A 27,387-nucleotide genomic window follows, 5' to 3' on the forward strand; every position below is an offset into this window, starting at 1 on the left:
TACATATAATTGGCAAAGTTTATTATCAAGAACATTAGGTCTTTTAAAAAACTGTTTTGGTTTAAGAATACTGAAAGATGACAATCCACGATAAGACATATACAAACAAGGATAATTAAAATATTAAATACTATCTAAATTAAAAGGCCATAATTCAAATTGTTAACAATCTCTGTGTCTTGTTAGAAGCAGCTGTATAGTTCCCCTTCAAGAAATTCACCCACCAACTCATGACTACAAAGCCTCAATGCACTCAATTACATAATTTAGTTACCAATGCTGAATGTTTTGTGTTTACACATGCATTATCACAGAAAACACAAAATTCTATTTACAGAGTTTTTTTGTTTCTTTAAAACAGGTCTCAAGCATCTTTTAAAGTGCGAGATACAAATATGGTGTATCCTTAAAGAAAAAGGCTTCTAAAAGAAGTATGAGATAGCTGTCCAACACTGCCAAGAGTGGTTATATAACTAACCGAAGAAAAACCGGCAGTGCCCTGCTGTTTTAGTGTAGCAGCCTCTTCCTTTGTAGTTGGTTGAGTTCTTAGCTCTCACTATACTACCAGCCAAACATGTACTCCATTGCTTTGGATACAAGACTTTCATCTTTTTTTGGCGTCTGTCTGTCAGAAATGACCTATTTTGAAAAAACACAATTGTTAAGGTTATGTTTCCTTCAGTATCATAGTTAATTCTAGAGTTAATGGCTAATTTAATAGAGCCAAACATTAAAATGCATTTGTAGAAATTAACTGTATATTTAAAGGTTAAAACATGGCTTTGGTTAAAACGTCTGTATGTTTTTAAGAATGTTAAAATCTTATTCCTTTGGCAAAGCAAATTACATCTACTCCTTAAATTAGAAAACTGGAGAAACACAAAAGTTACTAGAGATGAGGGCTTTAAAATATTGGTTTAAAAAAAAAAAAAACTAAAGGGGAAAAATGTCACCAGTTCAAGAATTTTCTCCACATTTCAAGAGGAAGTGAAAAGACTAAATCGACAACTTTTTTATTTGCTCTTTTAGAGCCCAGGTCTGTTGCTAGGCAAGTTCAGAACTCCTGCCTTATTAGTTAGGGGATAATAACATACTGAGTGAGAGTCATAATACTCCTACCATTCTTTAATGAATATAAATAAATTTGTCCTTTAAACATTTTTGAAATGAGAAAATTTGAAATGGAAGCTGGTCAATGTTTTCTTTGGATAACCAAAGGCTATTTCAACAGAACTGAAGGCTCTTCATTTGTGATACCATCAGATTTAGTTATCAATTTAATAGGTTTTTAAATATTCCCTCATGCCACAAGAAAAACTTTTTACATATGCCAAGATAACTTAGAAAAAAAAAATTAGACTATCAAAATGTTTTTTAAAATAGCAAAGAATTTTTTTTAAATTCAAGATGTTTCTAATTGACCAAAATTCTCATTTTTAAAACAGGAAATTAAAGAATGTAAAGTTTATAGGTTTCATCAAGTCAATCACTTCAGTGGGAAATATTTAATGGCAGACAAATCAATCCAATGAAAAAGTCAAATATGCTAAGTAAGCACTTCAACCTTTAAAGTACATTCTTTTTATCCAATCCTTAAAATACCTGATAGTCACTAGTAGAAGCTTTGTATGCTGTAGCAAGAGGTCTCATGGTAGAAATCCTAGGAGTACTCCCAGGCTGGGATGGTGTTCCTAAGGTTTTGATTGGTGGTGTAAAGGCTAGAGATGAAGATGATACAGCACACCTGTCACTGTTTTCCATAACACTCTAGAGGAACAAAGATAAAGAACTTCTCTGGTTATAAAAATAATACATTATTACAATCTACTTACAAAGAAACCTTCATTAAAAGATATATTCTATTTGATCTAAGTAATATTTTAAATAATTTTGGGCTTGATTAAACAATGTATGTTTCTTGGCTAGCATTTGAGATCTAATGTTCAGCCAGAAATTTAACTTCAATGACTTCAAATATCCTCAAGACAACTACAGACTCACAAGAGTAAGAATCTCCTAACAAATACTATGGAAAATCAGCAAGAAAAAAAAAAAGTCTTTGGGAAAATCTGGGGGGAGGGAAAATTAAAGTCCAGTGCTATTTAGTACCTATAACCCCAAATTCTCATCTAGCCTCTGCAAACATCTGGTACAGTGATCCTAGACTATAAGCACCAAGAACCATGTCCACTCTGTGCATAAGTATGTATATAATCTCCAAGCAGTCCCTGGTAGGTAGTATATTTCACATTTATTTATTTAAAGAATGATCAGGATGACTTTAAGTCGCAAAGAAAACTTTAAGTTGTGCTCAGTATTGTTTTATAAGTATATAAATATATAATAAATTTTAAATATTTTAAAATAGAAATAAAAAGCTTCCACCTTTAAGTTAACCCTCATGTGAAATATTTAATTCTGAAATAGCACTATTCCTTTAAAGTAATTAAAGAATTCGAAGCTGCTTTGCATAAGACAGAGAATGATTTAGAAGAGACCTAGAATAGACTTGAGGCCTCATCTTTAACAACTCTGGATAAATTACTTAAGTCCTTTTCAACTCATCGTTATCTTTAAAAGGAAATAGTTGGGATGGATTACCTCTAAATTTTAACGTCTTGTGACTAAATATATTTGGCTTACCAAGAAAAGAGTACAATAATATCGTCACAGTTTACAAACTAAGAAAAAGAGGCCTACTGAAGCAAAGTGACGGAACCACCAATGTCAATATTTAGATTTGTGCTCTTCATATGGATTAAGGCAGTGGTTCTCAACCTGTGGGTCGCAACCCCTTTGGGGTCGAATGACCATTCACAGCGGTCGCCTAAGACCATCGGAAAACACATATATAATTACATATTGTTTTTGTGATTAATCACTATGCTTTAATTATGTTCAATTTGTAACAATGAAATTGGGCGTCACCACAACATGAGGAACTGTATTAAAAGGTCATGGCATTAGGAATGTTGAGAACCACTGGATTAAGGCATTTCCCTTACATCAGCAATAACTTACTTTATCTATACATGGTTTTACACCAATCATGATGGACTCGCCAAAAATCTTCCCATCTTTGCTTAAGGCTTTCCGAGCCTGCAGTTTAGATTGATAACGAATATGCATCCAATTTCCGGTATTAGACATCTGCAAAGAATAAAGTTGTCTCTTAAAATGTAGAATATATAAAATCTAAACTCAATGAATTACATTAGAAACTAGAAACATACGAAGATAAGTCTGCTTCCACATTTGATGCACTATAAAAAGCTATATAGTTGGACTCAACATAAATCCCATTAAACAATTTCAGTAATCTCTAGCTTGCTCTCAATTCTCTAATATAAAGAATATGCGACAAAGATTATCTGAAAGTAAAGTAATTCTCAAAAGATAAGTTTCTAGTAAAAAGTTCTTATCAATACTTGCTATGAAATTTTTAAAACTGTATTCATCACCTGATTTTGTATAGAAGTTAAATAAGTCAATCTCTAGTAATAGAAAAACCTTGGTTATTTATAACTTGTGTAAGGCTAAGATAATAACAGCAGCAGGAGCAGCAACAGCAACAACAACAACAACAAAGCCCTGGCCAAGTGGCTGGAGCAAAAGGTTTGAGTTCCATTCCTGGTCAGGACCCATACGGAGGCAACCAACTGATGCTTCTCTTTCTCTATTTAAAAAAAATTTAATTAATCAAAAAAACACACATATCATTGGATAAGGATTTTTTTTTAAAGCTCTCTATAAGCTAAAAAGCCTTGAGAACTCTAAGTCAGGAACACCTCTCTTTTCCTTTATCCCCAATAAAACAAGCTCAAATTGGAAAACAGTAATATATGGCATAATTTATGTTTTAAAAGACTGTAAACTAATTAAGAAAAGGGTTGGAGAGAAGCCTGAAATTCTAGTTCTCTGGCTTATTTTCTCTTTTTGTCCCTTTTTGACAAATACTATACAATTTCCAGCCTTCCTGATTCTAACAGAAATAGTCCATGAAACTTAAAAAAAAGTAGGAGCAGACAAAATTCAGCAGCAAAGTTTCCTTCTATTCATAGCTTATCTGTCCTCAGCCTAAATCTTGAAGTGAAAAGAATTAAGCCTTACCACATGTTTTAAGATATTCCCATATTGTGCAAATTGTAATAATATATAGGAAGCAGATGCCTGAGGAAACCTGAAAAAGAGAGTTGTCCAACAATAAATATGAATAGAAATCACCACACTTACAAGTGTTTCAAAATAAATTCCTTCCAACTGTCTACAACAGCAATTTTCAACCTTTTTCACCTCATGGCACACATAAACTACTAAAATTCTACGGCACACCAAGATATGTCTTTTGCTGATCTGACCAAAAAAAAAACCCAACAGGCATAAATTTGATTCACAATGGATGGCTATTGTTGTACTGGCTGTTGTCATTTTTTTATTTGACAAAATAAGGGAAAAGAGGTCAGTGCCCCTGACTAGTCAGGCATTGCATGCTTTAACAATTCTTGTGGCACACTAGTGCGCTGTGGCACACCTGCTGAAAATAGCTGGTCTAGAACCACAGGAAATCCTTGATCATCCCATTTCCCCCATCAGCTGAATCTATCACTGCCCATCGCCCAAAAGTAAACGTTAAAATTAGTTTTGACTCAGCCATTCTACTATATCTCCAGATTCCTTCCCTGAAACCTCTGAAATTCTCTCAATGCCACTATCACAGCCCTCAGAATAAAATTATAAAGTTGCAGTTTTGTATATAATTTATTTTACAAGGGTGGTGTGTGTGTCAGAGAAAAAGAGAGAGGAGAGAGAAATATTTAGGTACACTACTGTTACTATTTTTTAAAATATATATATATTTCTTTATTGATTTCAGAGAGAAAGGGAGGAGAAAGAGATAAAACATCAATGATGAGAATCATTTATCAGCTGCCTCTTGCACACCCGCTACTGGGGATCAAGCCTGCAACCCAGGCATGCCCTTGGCCGGAATTGAACCTGGGACCCTTTAGTCCACAGGCTGACGCTTTATCCACTGAGCCAAGCTGGCTAGGGCTAGGTATACTACAGTTATTAAAACAGAAAGAATTTAAAATTATATAGTCATATCATTATATACCGAGCAACTGAAAATTCATAAATTTAGTCCTGAAACAAAAATAACAGTCAGTGCCAGTATCAACTGAATACAAACATTTAAAAGGATGGTTACTAAAATTTTAATAGCCATATACTCTGTATGGGAAAATTCTAAGTAACTTTTACTTTCTTCTTTATCAAGTTCTCTATGATTTGAATATTTTACAAGATATTAATACTTATATAGTCCAAAAAGCTATTTCAATTTGAAAATCTGGAGTTTCCTTAGCCAGGAATTCAGTTATCTGGGGCCAGGATTAGGAAAAAATAAAAAAAATCTGAGTCCCCCAAAATAAATGAGAAATACCACACATTAAAATCCATGTGAGTATGCTAAGTGAAATAAGCCAGTCAGAGAAAGATAAATACCACATGATCTCACTCATTTGTGGATTATAGAGAACAACATAGACTGATGAAAAAGGACAGACCCAAAGACTGAGAAACAGCGATCAGGCTATCAATCCCCAGAAGGAAAGTAGGGGAGGGCGGGAGTAAGGGGAAGAGATCAACAGAAGGACTTGTATACATGTATATAAGCCAAACCAATGGACATGGACAACGGGGGGATGGGAGCATGAGTTTGTGTGTGGGGGGGAGGTTGGGGGTTAAAGGGGGGGATGAGGACACATTTGTAATACCTTAACTAATAATAAAAAAAAAAAATAAATGGTGAAGCTAAAAAAAAAAAAAAAAAATCCATGTGAGTAAAATACTCACTGCACTCAGGACTGGAATTTTATGTTATACTAGAGGAGATATAGTAGAATGGCTGAGTCAAAATTCGGGGGGGGGATCCCTCAGCCCGGCCTGTGCCTCTTGTAGTCTGGGACCCCTAGGAGGATGTCCACCTTCTGGCTTAGGCCTGCTCCCCAGGGGATCGGGCCTAAGCCGGCAGTCAGACATCCCTCTGGCAGCCTAGGAGCCCTTGGGGGATGTCCACCTGCCAGCAGGGAGCAGGCCTAAACTGCAGTTGAACATCCTTAGTGCTGCTGAGGAGATGGGAGAGGCTCCCGCCATCACTGCTGTGTTGGCAGCCATCAGCCTGGCTTGTGGCTGAGCAGAGCTCCCCCTGTGGGAGCACACTGACCACTAAGGGGCAGCTCCTGCATTGAGCATCTGCCCCCTGGTGGTCAGTGTGTGTCATAGTGACCAGTCATTCCCAGTCGTTCTGCTGTTAGGTTCAATTTGCATATTACCCTTTTATTATATGCCTGGTGCATGGGTGGGGGCTGGCTGGTTTGCCCTGAAGGGTGTCCTGGATCAGGGTGGGGGTCCCTCTGGGGTGCCTGGCCAGCCTGGGTGAGGGGCTGAGGGCTGTTTTCAGACTGGCCACACCACCTTCAGGGTGGGGGGTCCTGTTGGGGTGCCTGGCCAGCCTGGGTAAGGGGCTGATGGCTATTTGCAGGCTGGCCACAGCCCCTTCAGGGTAGGGGTCCCCGCTGGGGTGCCTGGCCAGCCTGGGTGAGGCGCTGAGGGCCGTTTTCAGGTTGGCCACACCCCCTTCAGGGTGGGTGGTCCTGCTGGGGTGCCTGGCCAGCCTTGGTGAGGGGCTGAGGGCTGCTTGCAGGCTGGCCACAGCCCCTTCAGGGTAGGGGTCCCCTGGGTGAGGGGTTGATGGCTGTTTGCAGGCTGGCCATGGCCCCCAGCCACCCAAGCTCCCAGTGGATGCTGGCTGGAAGCAGGTATCTGGGATTTATTTATCTTCTATAATTGAAACTTTGTTGCCTTTAGCAGAGGCCACAGCCGGTCAGGGCAGGCGGGAAGCTTGGCTTCCTCCATCGCCGGGGCAACCAAGCCTCTTGCTTAATCCAGCTCCGTGGCTGCCGGCCGCCATCTTGGTTGGGTTAATTTGCATATAGTTGCTCTGATTGGTGGTGGGTGTGGCTTGGGGCATAGTGAAGGTAAGGTCAATTTGCATGTTTCTCTTTTATTAGATTAGATAAGCTTGAATATGATTTCTAACCCTAAAGAAAAACAACAAATAAGACAGGGTGCCTAACAAATGAAGGAGGAAAATAATGGTTGCATGTGAGTAAGGTACTTCAGAAATAAAACATAATTCTAAGAGTCTAGGACCACTTTGACTAGGAACATTCCAATATCCTGTAAAAGAATCACCCTAAAGCAATGAATGGTATACCATACTGACCCTGATGTATTTCTCTATAAATGATCAAAATATTTTATCCGTTAGAAGAAATGTTTTAATTCCTGCAACTAAACTCATATAGAGGGTTACTAAAAAAATAAAACCAACAGAAAATAAATAGCTGAGAAAGTGTATGTCTTTAAAAAAAAAGGACTAGAAGAAGTACTTAAAGTAATTTACACAATTATTGAGGAATCTTATAACTGACACCATTACTACTGAGCATAAAAAACAGACTTTGTTCTACCCTTATTTCTCCAATATACTACTAAATGGTCCCTACCCTAACTCCTAAGATGTGAATGCAGTGGACGTCCAAATTAAAAAAACAGAATTCATGAGAGAACATAAAAATTTAAACAAACACACACAAAAATCAAGTAGCCAGCCCAAGTGTTATGAATAAAGAGCTGAGTGCAGGTTTTCTGCAGAACAAGAAAAAGCAATGGTCCTGCTTTTAACTTTATATACACATAGAATCAGTAACACATAGAATCTCTCTGAAAGATTATACAAAATATAGGTGGCAATTATTGCTTTAAAGGGAAAAAACTGTAACTTGGGACCAAACCAGGAAGGAAAACTTTTCACTGTATATTCTTATTCTTTTGAATTTTAAATAAACTGAATAAAGTCCACTAACATTTACTGTGCATTGTTCTTCTTTCAAGGAGCTCATGTGTTATTTTTATATATTTTTTTACCCCCCAAATGAAATATAATTAGGTCTGATATCAGTATGACATATAACACTTTCAGAAACAAATCTTATATAGTACAGTATAAACAATAAGAGTTTAAAAATCAGAAGACCTGGGATTTTTGCTGAAGCTTTACTAATAACTAGATATAAACCTCTGAATAAATCAATCCATTTATATATCAGTTTCCTCATCAGTAAATGATGCAATATCTCAAGATACTTTAAAGTACTTTTTTGATCTACAAATCTATTCAATCTGGAGAATATTATGTTAAGCAAAATAAATCAGTCGGAGAAAGACCAGTATCACATGACCTCATTTATATGTGGAATCTAAAAAACAAATCCAGACATAGAAGCATGGACCAGACTGTCAAATCACAGAGTGAAGGCAGAGGTGGGTGGGTAGGTAGGTAGGTTTAACCAAAGAACTTATATGCATACTAGAGGCCCGGTGCACGAAATTCATGCATGGGTGGGGTCCCTAAGCCTGGCCAGCGTTCAGGGCGGATCAGGTTCCCCGCCTCCCCGACTCCTCCTTCCCTCACCGCCCATGTCTGCTGCCACCAACCCCTGGCTCCCCATCCCAGTCCGGAGCCAGACCCGATCGGGTGATCAGGACCTGCTGGCTGGGGGGAGGGGCCAACCGCCACCGCAGCAGGCTGGCAGCGGGCCGATAGGGGCCTGCTGGCTGAGGGGTGGGACCTTCATCCCCCCTGGGAAAGGGGCCACATCCGCTGCCACCCACCCCCGGTTCCCCGGCTCAGCCCTGGGGCCTGCTAGCCGGGGGAAGGGACCTGGAGGTTGGCCGGCAGGCTCCTGCATTGAGCATCTGCTTCCTGGCGGTCAGTGTGCATCACAGCAACCGGCTGTTCTGTTGTTAATGGTCGCTTAGGCTTTTATATATATAGATATGCATAACCCACAGATATAATGTGTGGTGAAGGCCTGGGGTGGGGAGGATGCAGGCGAGGAGGGGTCAATGGGAAAAAAACAGGATATCTGTAATACTTTCAACAATAAAGATAAATTTTTTAAAATCTATTCAAAATGCATCTAGATGTGTCAGGCACAATTTCTATTAATATTCAATATTCCATGACTAGAAAGTATATGTATACTTGTGACACAGCATTTATATGAAATTCAATTTGTCAGTTCCAAACTGATAAAGTCCACTATTCAGCAGAGAAACAGTTACTAACCAGAAAGATAGAAAGGAGCTTCCTAAGTCTAATGGGGCAACCCTGTTCCAATGTCCAGCAAATACACAGAAGAGAAAATAATCTAAACTCTAGATAACAATGTGCACGATGAAGTGTCAGGGTGATCTGTACTGATGTCTGCACCTTACTCTGAAATGCACCAACAAAAATAAATTTAGCAAAGTGTTAAGTGCAGAATCTAGGTGGTAGGTATCTGGGTGTCTGCTGTGCAATTCTTTTAATTTTTTTGTATATTTGAGAAAACTCATTATAAAATGTTGACGAGGGGGTGTTATTGTTTTAACGGTAAATGATCCAGAAACCTTACCCGAACACAGTTACCCATGTGTCGTCGAGGTGATCTTCAGATGTCAGAGAGTCTCCTTGAGTATAAAAAGGATCCAGCTGCGCAGGAGATAACGTTGTCTTTCGTGGCTGGCCAATGTTTGCTGGACTAAACATGCTTTGCCCTATATTAGTATATTTAGTAAGTTAGTTACCAATATAAACATTTTGGTTATTTTTTAAATCAAAGCTTTTAGTTTTAAAGGAAAAAATATATTAAAAATTGGCAATTGCATAAATAATTTAAAATACACAACTGTTCTGAAATGATAATTTTATACCACCATACAATTTGAGAAGTCATTAATAAGTGAGAATAACTTAAGATTTTGCAAATGTTTTATTAATCTTCGGTTAAGCCTACACCAGAAGGATCTTTAGTCAACCTCAAAGACTTCTGTTGGGTTCATCTTCCAAACCTTTTCTCATGGCTCCTCTGCCTTAAGAATATTCAGTAACAACTCATTACCCACAGAACAAAATCCAAATGCCCAGGCCTCCACTCTAATGTTCTACCCTTATTTCTCCAATATACTACTAAATGGTCCCTACCCTAACTCCTAAGATGTAAATGCAGTTTTCTTTTGTTCAGGTCATTTCCATCTGAAATGTCTGATTCTTTTCTTATCCTTCAATGACAGATACCAATTAATGAGTATGTCTACATGTCCAACATGCCAAGCTAAATGCTGTCCATGTTCATTTTATCTCAGAGGTGTCTTATTGAGACCACATGTTTCTGAGCAGTAGAGAGAGACCATTTGCCTTTAGTCTCTGGAGTAGTAATAATGATTCACTCATAAAGAAATATTTTTTCAGAAAAGAAAAAATATTTTTTCAGTACTAAATATGGACCAAGCATAATTCCAGGTATCTATGATACAGTAGTAAACAGTTAGGCTTAAAAACAAAAGCCCGGTCGGCGTGGCTCAGTGATTGAGTGTCGACCTATGAACCAGGAGGTCACGGTTCGATTCCCAGTCAGGGCACATGCCCAGGTTGCAGGCTCAATCTCCAGTGTGGGGTGTGCAGGAGGTAGCCAATCAATGATTCCCTCTCATCACTGATGTTTTTATCTCTCTTGCCCTCTCTGAAATCAATAAAAAAAAAATTTTTTTAAAAAAGGAAGAAGTAAATAAATTAAAAATCAAAACAAAACAAAAAAACAACAGCCCTGGCTGGGTGGCTCAGTTGGTTGGAACATCATCCCAGGCACCAAAAAGGATGTGGGTTAGATTCCCAATCAGGGCACATACCTAGGTTGCTGGTTGATCCCCATATGGGAGGCAACCAATTGACGTTTCTCTTTCTGTGTCTCTCTCTCTAAAATAAATAAAAAAGGTATAAATGGATGAGGACCAAACAACAACAAAAAACCCTATTCCTAATGGGGCTTATATGCTAGTGAAAGAGGCAAATAAGTAAATACCTAATATGCCAGAAAACAGAAAATCCTACAGAAAAAGAAAAAGCAGAAAAGGGAGAGAAGGAGTATATGTAGGTACATCTGTGAAAAGGTTTAATGAAAAAAATTTTCACTAAAATGCCATTAAAACAAAACCTGAAGGAGATGGGATGCAGAACATGCCAATTTGTGAAGATGTGAATATTAGTTGGGGGAAAAAAGTGAGCACACAGGCCCTGATAAAGGACATGGACTGGTGTTTGATAAAGAGCAAGGAGGCCAGTCTTGCCCTGGCTGGTTTGGCTCAGTGGATAGAATGTCCGCCTGTGGACTGAAGGGTCCCAGGTTCAATTCTGGCCAAGGGCTCATGCCTGAGTTGCAGGCTCAATCCCCAGTAGAGAATATGCAGGAAACAGCAGATCAATGATTCTCATCACTGATGTTTCTATCTCTCACTCCTTTTCCCTTCCTCTCTGAAATCAATAAAAATATATTTAAAAAAGAAAAGAATAAAAAAAAAAAAAGGCCAGTCTTAGCACAGTAATGAGGGAGATTACACAATGAAGTCAGAACAACTATATGAGCACAGAGAGATAACAAGATACCAGGTCACAAAAAAAAACTTTGTAAGCCCCTGTAAAGACTTAGGCTTTTACCTGAGATGAGTTGGGATGCCACTGGTAAACTGTGAGAAAGGATGACATAACAGGACTAAAATTTTGAAGTGATGATGAATGGTAGATTCCTTTTCCTCAAAACTAAGTTTCATTATTTTTTTTGTAATGCAGTAGCAGTTGGAACAAGAGGCTCTAGAATAAAATAATAATCTCCCAACAAAAATCTAATTAATTGTCTAATCTAATCCCCTTACAACGAAGCCCAATAGAGATAAAGAGCCTCTCAGCCCCTCCTGCTGATGTTAATCACAGAAATATACTAATTCCAAGTAGCTTTTTAGTGACTCATTCAATAAATATGCCTTCACCAAGAAAGATAGGAGGTGGGAAAAAGAGCCAGAAGAAAATAGACAATATGAGCAGGAATAAAAAAGACCAACATTAATCTCACTGGTAAGTTATTACTACATCTATGAAACAAGAATAGGAAGCTACATTTTTAAGTACATTTAAAAAATCAACAACAGAAAAGGTTTGTGGGAATTAAAATGACAAAAAAATAAGAGTTGGAAACTGAGATTGAAGACAGCTCTCAGAAAGTAGAATATACGTAAAAAGACAATGTAAGGGAGAAAAAGTAGAAAATTAGAAAAATCTACAGTGCTCATAATTAGCAGGAACTCCAAGAAGAAAGAACAGAGAAAACAGAGGGAGGACAATTATCAAATACTGTACAAGGAAGTTTCCCAGAACTATGGGTGTCATTAAAGGATCCGTCAATTAATTCCCTAGCGAAACAAATGGAAAAGTCCTAAACCAAGGCACATTTGTGAAATTGGGAACACAAACCACAGAGAGATCTTAAATTTTTCAAAACCAGGCCACATACAAAGGCTCAGGAATCTACACTGTAAATAAGTTCTATAGAACATTAGAAGCTAGAAGACAATGGAATGATGCCTCCAAAATTCTGATGTAAAATACAATACTTAGCCAAGTTAGCAATTCAGTGTAAAGACAGAAAAAAAGGTTTTCAGAAGAGGTCCTAAATTTCACTTCCCATGCAAGCTTTCCTAGAAAGCTACTCAAATATGTTCTTCACCAAAACATATTATTTTTAGAAATAAACTAAGAATGCATGTCATCTAGGGAAAAGCTAAACTCTAGAAACTTGCTAAAGCAAGTCCTAGGATGATAGCTGTACACCATGCTGAAACAGAAAACAGCCAAGAGAGGCTACAAGAGAGATGGTCTTAGTTGAAAACAAATTTAAAAATGTGCTTCACAATATGAACATTTTAAAAAAAGACAGATGTATAACAGCAAAAGAACATTTGCTTCAAAAATGGGAGCAAATGGCACATAGAAAATTAGACAAATGGGGAAAAAGACAATTATTAACTAAAGAAAAAATTTTACAGAAAGGATAAATTATAATACTTGAATCAGCACTGACAATGCTTTAGTCATAATAATATAAAAATAACAAAGGAATAAAGTTTGATATAATTATATTGAGATAATGTGTGAGAGATAAGATGTAACATCTCCAATCACCTTAAATGTAGCAATATTGAAAACAGAAAAGCAAGAATTAGCAGCAGCTGGCAGAAAAGTCAAGTCAAAGATCCACCAAGAAAGGTCAGAGAGATTCCAAGCACACAAAAGATTTAGCTACCACTTGCTGTATTTAAAGATGGAAGGAGAGCCACGAGCCAAGGAATGAGCGCAGCCCCGAGAAGCTGAGCACAACCTCCAGGTGACAGTCAGCAAAACACCAGGGACCTCAGTCCTAACCACATGAAACTGAATTCAGCCAATACCCTGAATGAGTCTGGATGCAGCTCATCCCCAGGGCTTCCAGAAAGGAACATATCCCTATTGGCACCTGAGCTCTAAAGAAAGAACCAACCTGTGTCCAGACATCTGGCCTATAGAAACACAATAATAAATGTGTATTGTTTTAAGTCAATAAGGCTTCTGGTAATTTGTCATGGCAGCAATTTAAAAGTAATACATATATTGGTACAAGTGGGGTACTGCTGTAACAACTAAAAATGTGGAAGTGGCTTTGGAATCGGGCGGTGAGTAGAGGTTGCAAGAAATTAGAGGAGCATAATAGAAAAAGCCTAAGTAGCTTTGAACAAACTGCAAGTAGAAATCTGGACTTTAAGGACACTGCCAGTGAGGATTCACAGACTGGTTAACTGAAATCTGGATTTGGATACTGCTTTTGTTGTGCATTCTGACACAATGTTTTACCTGGGTGTTTATTACAATTTGTGTTATATAATTGTTGATTTGGTCCATTTTAAATTTTGCTATTGTTTCTTTTTTTAAAAGGTGTTCTTATTGCTTTTAGAGAGATAGGGAGAGCTGCCACCTGCACATCCCCTCTTGGGGATCAAGCCCACAACCTAGGCATGTGCCCAGACCAGGAATCAAACCACAACCTCTCGACCTGTTGGTTGGAATGTGCATGGGGCAACACTCCAACCAACTGAGCCACATTGGCCAGGGCCCACCTCCTTTATATCTAAGCCACCACCATCCCTCACCTGAATTAATGCAGTAGCCTTCTATCTGGTCTCCTTGCTTCCAACCTTACCCTTACCCCAAAGTCTATTCTCACCACAGCAGCAGGCTCATTCTATCTGTTTTCTACCTTTTCTGAGGAAAAACCAGTTATTACAATGACCTTCAAGGCCCTGCAACATTAGCCCCCACTACCTCTTTAACCTCATTGCCTACTATTCTCTCCCCCACTCAGTTCATTTCACACTGGCCTCCTTACTCTTTTTTTAACACCCTAGGCACACTCCCACTTCAGGGCCTTTGTGCTTGTTATTTCCTGTCTATAACACTTTCCCCTACCTCCCTTAAGTTCAGGGTTTTGGCCAAATGTTTCTTTACCCTACCTATAGAAAGCAGAATAATGTCCTACCACCACCCCCACCCCCCCCCCACCCCCCCGTGTCCCTGTCCTTATCCCTGGAATCTGGGAATACATAACATTATATGCAAAGGAGAATGAGGTTGCAGATGGAATTAGGCTGCTAATCAGTGTCCTTAAAATAGGGAGATTACCCTGGATTATCCAGAATGGCCCTAAGTATTCACAAGCGTCCTTAAAAGCGAGAGGGAGACATGACTAAGAGGAATGATCAGAGAGATGCAAAGTTGCTGATTCTGAAATGGAGGCAGGGGACCATAAGCAAAGAAATGTGGGCAGCCTCTAGAAGATGGAAAAGTCAAGAAAACAGATTCTCCCCTAGAGCCTCCATAAATTAACACAGCCTATGATTGCCTTAACTTCAGCCCATTGAGACCCATTTCAGACTTCTCACCTCCAGAACTGTAAAATAATTAATCTGTATTATTTAAGCCACCTTTAAGTTTGTGGTAAATTTTTATGGCAACAATAAGAAAATTAATACACCACCCTATTAAAAACTGTAAGCCCTCACTCCCTACTCCCCTTTACTGACTGTCCTCCATAAAATGTATTAGCTTCTAGCAAACTGTATAATTTACTTACTTTATTTATAAATGTAAATTCTGTAAATAAATGTAAGCTCTATAAAGGCAAGGGTTATCTATTTTGTTCAGTTTCTCAGGACCTGGTACATGATCATGTGTTCAATTATTTGCTGAATGAACATGAGATAGACTATAAATATGTAAGAAGAGTTGTGCTAATGATGATGTTGATGTGATAAAAAAATACCATTAATCTTAAACAAAAACCAAAAAACTAGGTATAACCAGTGGCTGTTAGTAGTTAATGACAGATTTATAAATATGCATTAATATCTCTCAAAACACCTTTTACTATTCACTCCTTTATGTATTCTTCTTCTTCCGAATTCCAATGGCCTTTTTTTATTACAGTTTTTGTTTACTTAGTAGACACTATCAAGTATATTTTTTTAAATATATCTTATTGATTTTTTACGGAGAAGAAGGGAGAGGGATAAAGAGTTAGAAACATCGATGAGAGAGATCAATCAGCCGCCTCCTGCACGCCCCCCATTGGGGATGTGCCCGCAACCAAGGTACATGCCCTTGACAGGAATCGAGCCTGGGACCATTCAGTCCGCAGGCCGACGCTCTATCCACTGAGCCAAAACGGTATATTTTTAAAATTTTGAATATAGTTCACATTTTACCTTTAAATTCAGAAAAGAATCAATATACAAAGTATTTTCTTTCTGAAAGAAATTACTTACATTTGGAAAAGTCTCCAAGTTTGAAATATAAAAGAAATAAAGTTGGCAATTATCAATAAAGGTCTCATATTATCTTCATTCAAAAAAGTAGAGAACGGTCTTTGGTGTTAAAAGGCACTCTTACCTGTTCCAGGAGTAGTTGTCATAACTCCAACAAGAGGACTCTGCATTACTGATATGTTTGGCTACATAAAAAGAGAAGAAAAGTGTATGGTAAAAATGCAAAGTTCTAACCATAACATATACACAATAAGTGCTAAAGGGCTTCATTCAATAGACCACTGAATATCTACCTTACTGGAGATGCCTATAACTAGCTCACAATCAAACAGTACTCCCTTTTTTTTTTTTTTTTAGTTGAGCAGTATTAATCGAAAATATGCTAGACCATTATCATACCATTTGTTTAAATTAAGTAAAGTCACATGTGGTAAAAAGATACTATTTTTAGTAGGAAGTAACACTGCTATTTGGTTTTAGTTCCTAAGGTACAATATTTGAACTAACCCAGGTAATGTTGATTCTTCAATCACCAAGCTCACATAGAAAAACAGAAAGATGGCAAAATTTTATTTTTAAACAAACACAAACCATGAAGTATTATAGATTCAAATCAGTCCACACAATAAAAGACAGTATACCTCCACTGCTACCGGTAGACAGTTACAAAATGATCAATAGTAGTTCTTTTAAATGTGAGAAAATTAAAGTAGCTAAAAGTCCTTCTATAAACAAAGACAACAATACCAAATCAAGAATGACTGCCGAAACTGGTTTGGCTCAGTGGATAGAGCGTCAGCCTGCGGACTGAAAGGTCCCAGGTTCGATTCCGGTCAAGGGCATGTACCTGGGTTGTGGGCACTTCCCCAGTGGGGGATGTGCAGGAGGCAGCTGATCGATGTTTCTAACTCTCTATCTCTCTCTCTTCCTCTCTGTAAAAAATCAATAAAATATATTTAAAAAAAAAAAAAAAGACTGACAAGGCTCTCTAGAAGTAAATCTATACAGATTTTTTTTTTTTAATCTTCACCTGGGGTTATTTTTCCATTGGTTTTTAGAGAGAGTGGAAAGGTGGGGGAGAGACAGAGAAACATCGATGTGAGAGACACATCAATTGGTTGCCTTCTATACACACCCCAACCAGGGCTGGGGATCGAGCCTGCAACCGAGGTATGTGCCCTTGACCCTTCAGTCTGTGGGCCGGCGCTCTATCACTGAGACAAACTGGTGCTATACAGATTTTTAAAAAAACAGATTCTGATTGAATTAAGGAAATCTAAAATCTAGCAACCAGATTTTATCATCTAGCATTGAGAACCAAATGCTGAAAGAATGTTAGGAGAGATACAAAATGTACTGTTCAATTCATAATAACAACATCTTTTATAATTAGAGAGAGGTTGAGCAAAGTCTCAGGAGGCAAGTCTAATTTGGGTTTTAACCTAATTATAATATTCTAACCAACTTTCAAGTCAAAAACATTCTCTACAAATTATGATCCGCAGCCTTTTAAACATTTTGAACATAGCAATTACTATAAATTACCTTTCTTTTCATGCATTGTCAGAGGAGCAACAAAAACATAAACTTTAAGCCAGTGGTTCTCACACCAAACTGAACATCATATTTACTTACCAAACTTTAGAAAAATATCCCAAAACAGAATATTCCGGATTTGTTAAGTCTGGAACACTACTGTCCAAATATAACATAAGTCATATAAGCAATTTTAAATTTTATAGTAGACAAGTATATCTCAATTAAATATAGGACTAGTCACATTTCAAGTGTCAAGAGCGACACTTGGCTGGTGGTTACTGTACTGGAAAGTTGGGCAGATCTAGGAGTGTTGGGTAGAAAATGTAATTGTCTAAACATAATGCATTATCTTTGCTTTGCTTGACAAGTAGCCCTAATATGCCAGGGATATCAAGCCTATAGTCAAAATTTACTGAAAGATGCTTTCTAATAAACTTTCCAACAACTATGCTATATTTTATGTAGGGAAAGGCATAAAACATTTCTCCAAAGGAAACAGCAGAAATGTCTTTATACAAAGAATGTGTCATTTTTATTGACACACTTTACTTTGTTTGCATGTCCTATTAAGCACAATAATGTAAAAGGAGAGAACACATAACTGTAAAAGCTACTAAACTTCCTACTTAAAAAAAAAAATCTATACTACCTTTCCAGTGACAGTCAAGAATTATCATGGTAGAATTACAAACACTGGCTCTAGATTTAAGACTGCCTAGGTTGAAAGCCTGGCTCTGCTAGACTAACTAGCTGCCTTACACTTGACAAATCACTTAAGCTGTAAGATCAGAGCCTGTGTACCATAGGTACTTCATTAGTATTAGACACTTTCTTGGAGTAATCAGTCCCATCAAACCAGAGACCTCTACCTTGCAAAATCTCTTGACCGAATATACCACCACAGAACACTTATACCTACACCAAACAAAGCTTAACATACATCACCATCAGAACACCTACACCAGGAATATACTAAACCAGCAATTTTCTTTTCTCTTTTTCAAAAAATGTTTTCATTGATTTTGGAAAGGGAGAGAGGAGAGAGGAGAAGGAAGAAGGAGTGGGGAGAGGGGAGAGAAACATTGATGAGCTATCTCCTGCACACTCTCCACTGGAGATGGACCCCAAACCAGCGACCTCTAGGTGTGTGGGATGACATTCAACCAACTGAGCCACACTGTCCAGAGAGAGCAATTTCAACCTTTTTCATCATATGGCACACATAAATGAATTACTCAAATTCTGTGGCACACCAAAAAATATATTTTTGCCAATCTGACAAAAAAATAGGTTTAATTTGTAAAGGTAATAATAATAGTAATTAGCTACCCTTTTTGCTTCAAAGTGACTTTTTAAAAAATCAGATGCCTATACTTGTATATAAGGATTTTTGGTACCAAGAATTAACCAATCAGATGTAACCTTATTATGAGACATGACCAATAAGATGAAACTCTATTATATGACCTATGTATTTATGGTTCAAAACAGGGCATTCACACTAGATGGCTACTGTTGTGTTGGCTGTTGTCTTTTTTTTTTTTTTTTTTTTGAGAGTCTAAGGGAAAAGAGGTCAGTGACCCTGACTAAATAGTCAGGTATTGCATGTTTTAAAAATTCGGCAGCACACTGATTGAAAATCACTGTACTATACTATCAGCTCAAAAATATGCAGGAGGCAGTGTTTTTAGTAAAATACTTAGTGAACATAGCTCTAAAAGGATACATTAATAAAATAATTCCTAAAACAAAGATCTCAAATCATTATGAAGTACCCTACATCTGGATAAAACTCTGAATCTTTATTTGTTCTTTCACAGAATCATGTATAAATATTAAACTTTTAAAAGAATTGGAGTGACTTAAACCATAAACATTTCTACATGTATATTAAGTACGCTGGGGCATGGACAGGTGAATAAAGGCATACCTATAAAAACCACAGAATTACCTACATGAAAAAATAATCTGGAGTTCTATTACATTTTTAAGTGCATTTCATGATAAACACTATTTAAGTAGATTCTATGATAAATGTCCTTAATGCTTATTCTGTGCAACAAAATTACACTACAACAGACTCAGAGAAAATTTCAAATTACTGACCCTCACTGTTATAGCCAACTAAAAACATGAAATTATCAATTGTGGATATGAGTGAGGGTATGTGTATTACCTGTCTTCTTGAGGTTAAAGGTGTTGATCCAAGTCCTGGGCTAGAAATGTCATCATATATACTTCTAACTGGTGGAGCTCCACTTTTATCTTTATGAGCTGGTACAACTGGTTGTGGTGGTGACCCCCCTACAATGTACAAAAAAAATAGGTGAGAAAACAAAGAAGCCTTCTATCTTTCTGATACGATTTTTAAAAATAATCATATTGCCATTACTATTTAATTTAATTCTCCTGACCACAATCCTGTGACTTAGTAATGATTGCTATTTAATAACTGAGGAAACTGAGAGACGGGGAGTTGCTTTGTAGAAACTGCTCAGGAGCACTTTGCTAGGAAATAAGATTTTTAAAAAACGTTTTAAAAATACTGACTTAAACTCTTGTCTCCTAGTTTTTCTCAAACTTTAATATACATGAAAGTCACCGGGAGACCTTGTTAAAATTCAGATTCTGATTCAGAACTTGTGAGGTGGAGCCTGGGATTATAAATGTCTAATAAGCTCCTACTGATGCCAATGCTGGTGATCCACAGACTGCACTTTGAATAAAGGTTCCAGAATAAGTAAATAGAAATTTTAGTTTTTAGTAAATACATGTAACTTTTGCCTTCTCTAGAAAATGCTTATTTAGCATTTCAACACAAAACTTGATCCTATTTTTTCACTTGAAAGTAGGTATTAAACAACTCCATTCTGTATAGACTTGATTAAATATTATCCCATAATGTGGCATTTGTCAAAATTAAACAGATCCCATTGATGTTTCTCATAGTAAAAAGAGATTTAAGTACATAATAAACATATTTTTAAAAGAACCAATTTTTAGAGACAAAAATCTCTGTAAGTCTTTATAGAGATGTCTTTGTAAGTCAGAGAATCAGCATGCAAGCAGTGAAGCAGCCTGTGTCCTCTGTAAGACTAATGACGGAGCCTAGACAGTACAGCATAAGCTATTTAGAGGACAGACTACAGAACAGGACTGACCTGGGCTTTACCCTCCTGCTCTGTCACTTAGTAACATGTGAGTTTCAGCAATTTCTTTATTGCATTTAGCCTCAGTTTCCTCTTGAAAAATTGAGATACTACCTACCCCTCAAGATTGATAAAAAAAAATAAAATAAAATAAAATACTTAGCATACTTCCTAGCTCTTAAGTATCCAATATATGGTAGCTACAATATTAACACATTTGAAAAATATATACCAAAAAAACCCCCCAAAATCTGTCCAGAATGTTTTTAAGTTAGTTACTTCAAATATAATTTATAATTCCCTCTGATCTTTTACATATATATAAATAATATAACCACTTTAAACAAAATAATACCTTAAAGAAAATTAAAGTAAGAAGAGTTTATCTTTAAACATCTACCAAAAGAATATTAGCTCACATTTGGAATTCAATCATTTTTGTAGTTAATTCTCACTACTCATAGTCAAAACTTCAGTTATCTTTTAAAATATTTCTTTGTTAAAGGCATCCTGTAAAAGATATATGTGGTATTGAGGCAATAACGTTTTGCGCTGACGATTTACATAGCCTGTGTAAAAAGCTTCCCCAGTTTGTGAAGTAAGTCCTTTCACTAAACATACTATAAATGAGAATTTTAAATAACTCTGACTAGAAGTAGAATTCATATTTATCCACTTTTACATTACACTTGGTTTTTACTGAATATTTGCTATTATTATATTTAAGATTAATTAAGTTGAATTCAGCTGAAGTTAAACGACCATATCCCATCTTACCCACACACACATACTATACCATATTTGAAAAAGGGATGATAGATAAAAAAATTGATCTTGGCATTTCATCATATTTGTTCTTTTTTCTTAGTGGTACTTAAATAATGGTGAGTTTTATAATCAATGGCATCTTAGATCGGATAAAATGTAGTATGCATATTTTTTTAATGGGTGGTTCTTAGAATTATAATACAGTGGTCCCCCCCTTACTGAGATTTTGATACTTGCACTTTTAGTTATCTGCAGTCGGAAAATATTAATTGGAAAATTCTAAAAATAAGCAATTCGTAAGTTTTAAATTGCATCCTGAGTAACATGATAAAAATCTCACATTATCCAGACTGAAACGTGGACCATCCCTTTATCCAATGTATCCCAGCTGTACGAAGTTAATAAGATATTTTGAGAGAGAGAAAACCACATGCAGCATCCTATACAATAATGAGGTAATATGCAAATTGACCCCCACTCCATCACAAGATGGCTGCGCCCACAGAAGAGGCAGGGTTCCCTTAACCACCCATAACGAGCGATCAGCAGGGACCTGAGGCTGCACCCCTCCTCCCCACCCAGTGGGGCTTGATGGGGGACCTCAGGCCATTCCCCCCGCCCCGGCGCTGGACCAGGGGACCTGAGGCTGCACCCCTTGCCCAGCAGGGCTTGATGGGGACCCTGAGGCTGTGCCCCCCACCCAGCGGGGCTTGACGGGGGTGGGGCCAGCCAGGTCTGGGTCTCACATGATTTGGAGGTGCACACGGGTGGGCAGGGACTTGAATCTGGGTCCCGTAGCATGCCCCAGACTCTGACAGAAGGAAGATTTTCATATATATTTTACTAATTTTCTTTCATCTCTGACGCTTTTATTATAGAGAAAGGGCAAATAGCAATATCAAAATATTTCCTCTAATTAATTCCCTTTTAATGTGCACAGATTTCATGCACCAGGCCACTAGTATTATGATCATTGTTCTATTTTATTGTGTTATTGTTAATCTCTTACTTTACCTAATTTATAAACTTTATCATACGTATGTATGCCTATAAAAACATAGTATATATAGGGTTTGATACTATCTCTGGTTTCAGGCATCCACTGGGATCTTGGAACTTAACCCCTGAGGATAAGGATAGGGACTACTGTAGTTTATACTGCTTACAAAACCTCTATTCTTAGAATCCTATATTGAAAAATAGAGCTATTACTTAATGCTTTAAATTAATAAATGGGTTGACAAAAGTGAATGCTGCACCATCACTCTTTTTAAAATTCTAGTACAGATACTGACATTACTATTTTAGGCAATTTACCTACCTGCAATTAAAGGTGATCTCATTTCCATTACTCCTACTGAAGGGCCACTAATTGATCGAGGTTGTGGAGTCACTGGTGCTGGTAAATCCCCCATTAAAAATCCAGGTAAGAACTGGGCATTAACCCCTGGTTTTGGAGATGTGGGCGAACCCAGCATCATTGGTTCAGATCCTAAATGAATCAGAAATAAAATAAGGACTTTAATGTTATAATAGCTAACAAAAAAATGCAAGAATCTAGCATAAGTTTGAAAATTTAATCAATGTTGTTAATTACTATAAAACCACAGTTGAATTTATTATTTTAAAAACGAATAAAATTATTTCTAGAAAACTATAAGAGAATTTTGTATTAATAATATTAATCTTTGACAACTGTTTTCATTAACATTTCACAGGTTTAAGAATCAACACTTGCCCTGACCAGTTTGGCTCAGTGGACAGAGCGTTGGCCTGCGGACTCGGGTCCCGGGTTCGATTCCGGTCAAGGGCATGTGCTTGGTTGCGGGCACATCCCCAGTGGGGAGTGTGCAGGAGGCAGCTGATCAATGTTTCTCTCTCATCGATGTTTCTAACTCTCTATCCCACTCCCTTCCTCTCTGTAAAAAATCAATAAAATATATTTTAAAAAAAAGAATCAACACTTATTTTTGAATTTAATAATTTAATTTTTTTAAAGCAAAATGTTTACTGAAGGTACATTCCAAATACGGAGTGGGCTACTCAGAGAGAGGGAGGGAATGGCCCCAAACTTCTGGGTTAAAAAAAAATTAGTTTAAAATATATATTTTTAAAAATCCCTAATACATAAAGGAAAACTTTCCATTTCTGGGTCAACTACTATGCAACAACCGAAACAAGGACAAGGTACACAAGTTACTTAAACAAATCAAACACAATGTTTAGCTTACTATATGTCCCATTTTTTTCTTCCTTACACACAAAAACTGTAAATATTTTTTGTAATAAAAGTATAATCATGTATACATTAGAGCACATATGAAATAATAGTAATGATTAGCATCCCAACTAAGAAACATATTTAAGATATTTGGAAAGGTATTTTTAAAAATGATTTATTTTAAAATTATGAATAATCAATAAGTATCCCTGATATAAATTCAATTAAAAAGAGAACAGATACTTAACAATCATCATTTCAACATTAGTTTCCACAATTTACAGGGTAGGTATTATTATTCCCATTATGGAGATAAGGAAGCTATAACTTACTCTAATTTCAAAGCAGAATAGCATAATAAGAAAAACATGGGCTCTGGAGTCAGAGATCTGCATTCAAGTGTCTCAGCAAGATGGGCATAATCATATCACCCACTCACAGAGTTTTGATTAGAATTATAGCAAGTGAAGCACGTGGCCCAGTGCTGAATATATAGCAAATGTTCAGCAAATATTCATTATTATTATAACAGTAGTTTATAATAGCCAAAACTGAGTGATAAATGTATAAATGTAGAATATGCAATTTCTACTTATGAAAATTTAACTTTCGACTATGTGACAAGCTAAATGTGATTCATGGCACTTAGAAATAGCAAACGTTTTGTATGTTATTTATATGATCTTTATGAACTATTACTTAACTTCTAAACAGCCTCAAAAATGTGTTTCTTGCTATCCAAATGCTGTCACGTTTATGCTTCCTCATATCTTGTTATAACAGACCTAGATATTAGCAATGCAAGTGCATAAAAGAGGAAAAAGGCAAAGTAATTTAGGAAAAAGATAAAGCAAATACTGAAATAAGGCAGAAAGAACTATAATTACATTGTAATTATTTTCAAATGCTAGTTACTATATTACTATGATACTATTACATATTTCCAAAGAACAAACACTAAAGTCAAACCAAAAGCATTTTCTGAACAGATATTCAGTAATAAAAGTTTTAGGTAGCGCCATCTACCTTCAATCTCCCATTTAACAACAGAAAAAATATAGCAATTGTAACAAGTCAAAAAAAGTTCTGATATTATGTGGATATATATGGTGATACAGTAGAAAGCACTAGAGTAAGGGCAAAAAGAACTCCATCAGACTGTCACTAACCACCCTTCAGGCTAAATTTCACTTAATGAGAGAGCCAGCTTCCATTTCACAGTCTGTATTGCTAAAATAAGTACTGTCTTATTCAGTAGCACTGTTGGTTGAAGTAACACTTACTTTTTTAAAAAACATTGTTATTAATTTCAGAGAGGAAGAGAGAGAGAGAAACATCAGTGATGAGAGAGAATCATTGATCGGCTGCCTCCTGCACGCCCCACACTGGGGATGGAGCCCACAACCGGGCCTGTGCCCTTGACGGAAATCGAACCCGGGACCCTTCAGTCCGCAGGCCAACGCTCCATCCACGGAGGTAAACCAGCCAGGGCATAACGCTTACTTTTAATATACCATTAGGTTTTGGGAAAATGTTTATTCCTCACCTAGAATATCTGCAATATGAGGACTTGAACATGTAATATCAGCTAATGTCAGATCTCTGATTAGACAATAAACAGGGAAGGGTTTGGTTTATTCACATTTGTAACCCCCAAGAAATTTGCACTCGGAAAATTTTTTTGAGTAGAAAACTGTAGAACTAGAACAGTTTTCTGACCTCTAACATAATGCAAAACACAAATACGGAGGCCAACAACTGTACATAAATCTAAACGTAGCAGAGTACGTATTTGCACTATTATACACTTAGTTTTTTATGACTAATACTAAAACAGTTCACGTTACTCTATTCTAAAAAGAAACTTATTTTGCAATAACATGCAAAGCATTATATACCATTCCAATCTAAAACAACAAAACACCCCCACAAAAACTCATTCTGCAGAAGCATAACACGCTTACTCTCTTTCCAAACTCAGAAAGTTTGTAACCTAATTTTCGAATGTCTCTATAGTAAACGGTTTAAAAATTTCCACAGATCTCACAAGTCCCCAAACTCAGCAGACAAAAAGGAAATCGACATCCTGTGGGAGTTTTTTAGATTTTTTTAAACGACGTATTTCCGCAATGGGAATAAACTTTTCAAAATTCATTACTTGATTGACCTGAGGAAAAGACCTACAACACTGGGCCCCTTTCCCAAGACGAAGGCCGGGAATAAGGTGCGAACTCCGGGCTTCCTTTGTTAAGGCCACATCTCGATGGGTGCCATCGTCTGGTTTATTACCGCCGCACGACTCAAGCTCCTTTCATCAAACAGATTCCCGGCCAAGGCCAGGAGAGGGGTGAAATCCAGCAGGAACCACAAGCGCAGGCGACCCAGGAGCGATGCTAGGCAACCACACCGCGGGGCACCGCCCACCCCCACCCACGTGTAGGCGGGTAGGTCCCTTCCTACAGACAATGCCCGGATCCTGTCTAGGACGCGGGGGGTGGGTGTCTCAGGTACCTGCACGTCCGGCGGGCTGCCCTTAAGGGGGCACAAAACGGGCGGCCCGAGGGCTCCCCCTTCGAGACGGAAACTAGCAGGCGAGAGCCTGATGGCTCCGGCCTTTCAGTTCTGCCCGCTCCCAGGCCTGCGGCGGGGATCGCAGTGCCAGCGAGGAAGGGCAGCTTTTCACTTACCCAACGTGGTTGCCTGGGGTTCCACGGCAAAGGCTGCCATCGCGGCGGCGGTGGCTACACTTCGCTCCGGACCCTCCCGATTTTCAAAAAATGGCGGAAAGTCTCCCGCGGGTAGGGGCGCGCTGCCTGACGGAGTGACGTCACTTCCGGATGTGCGCCGCTCAGACGCTCCGGGCGCCGGAGCCGTCCTTTTGGAATGGGGCAAAGGTCTCTGCGCAGACTCAGCATCTCCCAGCATCTCCTGGGAAGGTGGGAACCTGCGTGGGAACTACGGTTCTCGGGATGCATCTGCTTACGCCCTGAGGCTCCTGGTGTTTGGTGTTTGAGTTTCAGAGACGCGCGAGTCCTGGTATTCGGGGTTTCTTAACTAGCGTGAGCTTCCCCAAGACTCTGCCATCGGTCAGCACCTGGGAAAGTTGGCTTGGAGAAGCAGTTGGTGCCCTTACCAATGTCGTTTTCTGGGCTTAGTGCGGGAAGCTCATTCTCCGCGCATATTTGCTACCGTCGCTATGCCATTTTTTAAAATGTTGTGTTATATAGACGCAATTTTACAATAGAGCATAATTGGTGCTTGCTGTTTTCTTACATACAAAATATGGTAATTAATGCAAAAGAGAGGAAATAATGGGAGCTAACAGTCAACAAACAGCCAGGCACCCACCGCACGGCGGAATCCTCCCCATAGGATCCCGACTGTCCTAACCTCCCCGCCCCAACTTTCTGCTTTTCTTTAGAGCGTATTCGAATATCACACACACACACACACACATATTCTCTCTATGTGCGCGCAAAAATAAATTGCTTAGTTTTACCCACTTGCTAACTATAAATTGCTTAGTTTTACTCACTTGCTAACTTTATAAAAGCGATGTGCTACATGTATATATTGTGGGATGTTCTCTGGTTCATACCAAACTGATTATCCTCAAAATAACCCACTCATCCTCCCTCACTGTTTCCTCTGGGATTTCCTGAAATCCAAGTCCAGCAAGAATTTTGTAATTTCAGTGAGGCAATAACAGTTCCAGCGATAAACGGAAAGTTCCCAAAGATTAAAATTTAAAACCACTTAGAGGAATTGACTCTTTTTTTTTTTTTTTTTTTACAGGTGTATGGGTTGAACTGTGTCCCCAAAAGATATGTTCAAGCCCTAACCTTCAGTACCTGTGAATGTGACCTTATTTGGAAATAGAGTCTTGGCAGATGTAATCAAGTTCAGATGAGGTCATAC

At 37.8% G+C, this 27,387-nt stretch overlaps 1 protein-coding gene across 1 annotated transcript; it reads right to left on the reverse strand.

Annotated features, from left to right (window-relative positions):
- Nucleotides 1-26,306, reverse strand: NUP35 (nucleoporin 35). Its single transcript, XM_081096110.1, has 9 exons — nt 26,157-26,306; nt 22,570-22,740; nt 19,508-19,635; nt 15,917-15,977; nt 9,525-9,666; nt 4,111-4,180; nt 3,022-3,150; nt 1,603-1,767; nt 1-639 (listed from the first exon to the last, which is right to left on the reverse strand). The coding sequence occupies exons 1-9, from the start codon at nt 26,194-26,196 to the stop codon at nt 562-564; spliced, it is 984 nt and encodes a 327-aa protein (XP_080952236.1). The 5' UTR covers nt 26,197-26,306; the 3' UTR covers nt 1-561.
- Nucleotides 26,307-27,387: the final 1,081 nt, after the last annotated feature.

Source organism: Myotis nattereri (genome assembly GCF_964212035.1).
Source record: "Myotis nattereri genome assembly, chromosome: 7".
Classification (NCBI taxonomy): Eukaryota; Metazoa; Chordata; class Mammalia; order Chiroptera; family Vespertilionidae; genus Myotis; species Myotis nattereri.

Coding starts and splice junctions, on each gene's coding strand:
- NUP35 (XM_081096110.1), bottom strand. CDS start 26,196: ATGGCAGCCTTTGCCGTGGAACCCCAGGCAACCACGTTGG. Junction 19,636..22,569: donor GAGATCACCTTTAATTGCAG/GTAGGTAAATTG, acceptor TGTACATTGTAG/GGGGGTCACCACCACAACCA. Junction 15,978..19,507: donor CTTTAACCTCAAGAAGACAG/GTAATACACATA, acceptor CTTTTTATGTAG/CCAAACATATCAGTAATGCA.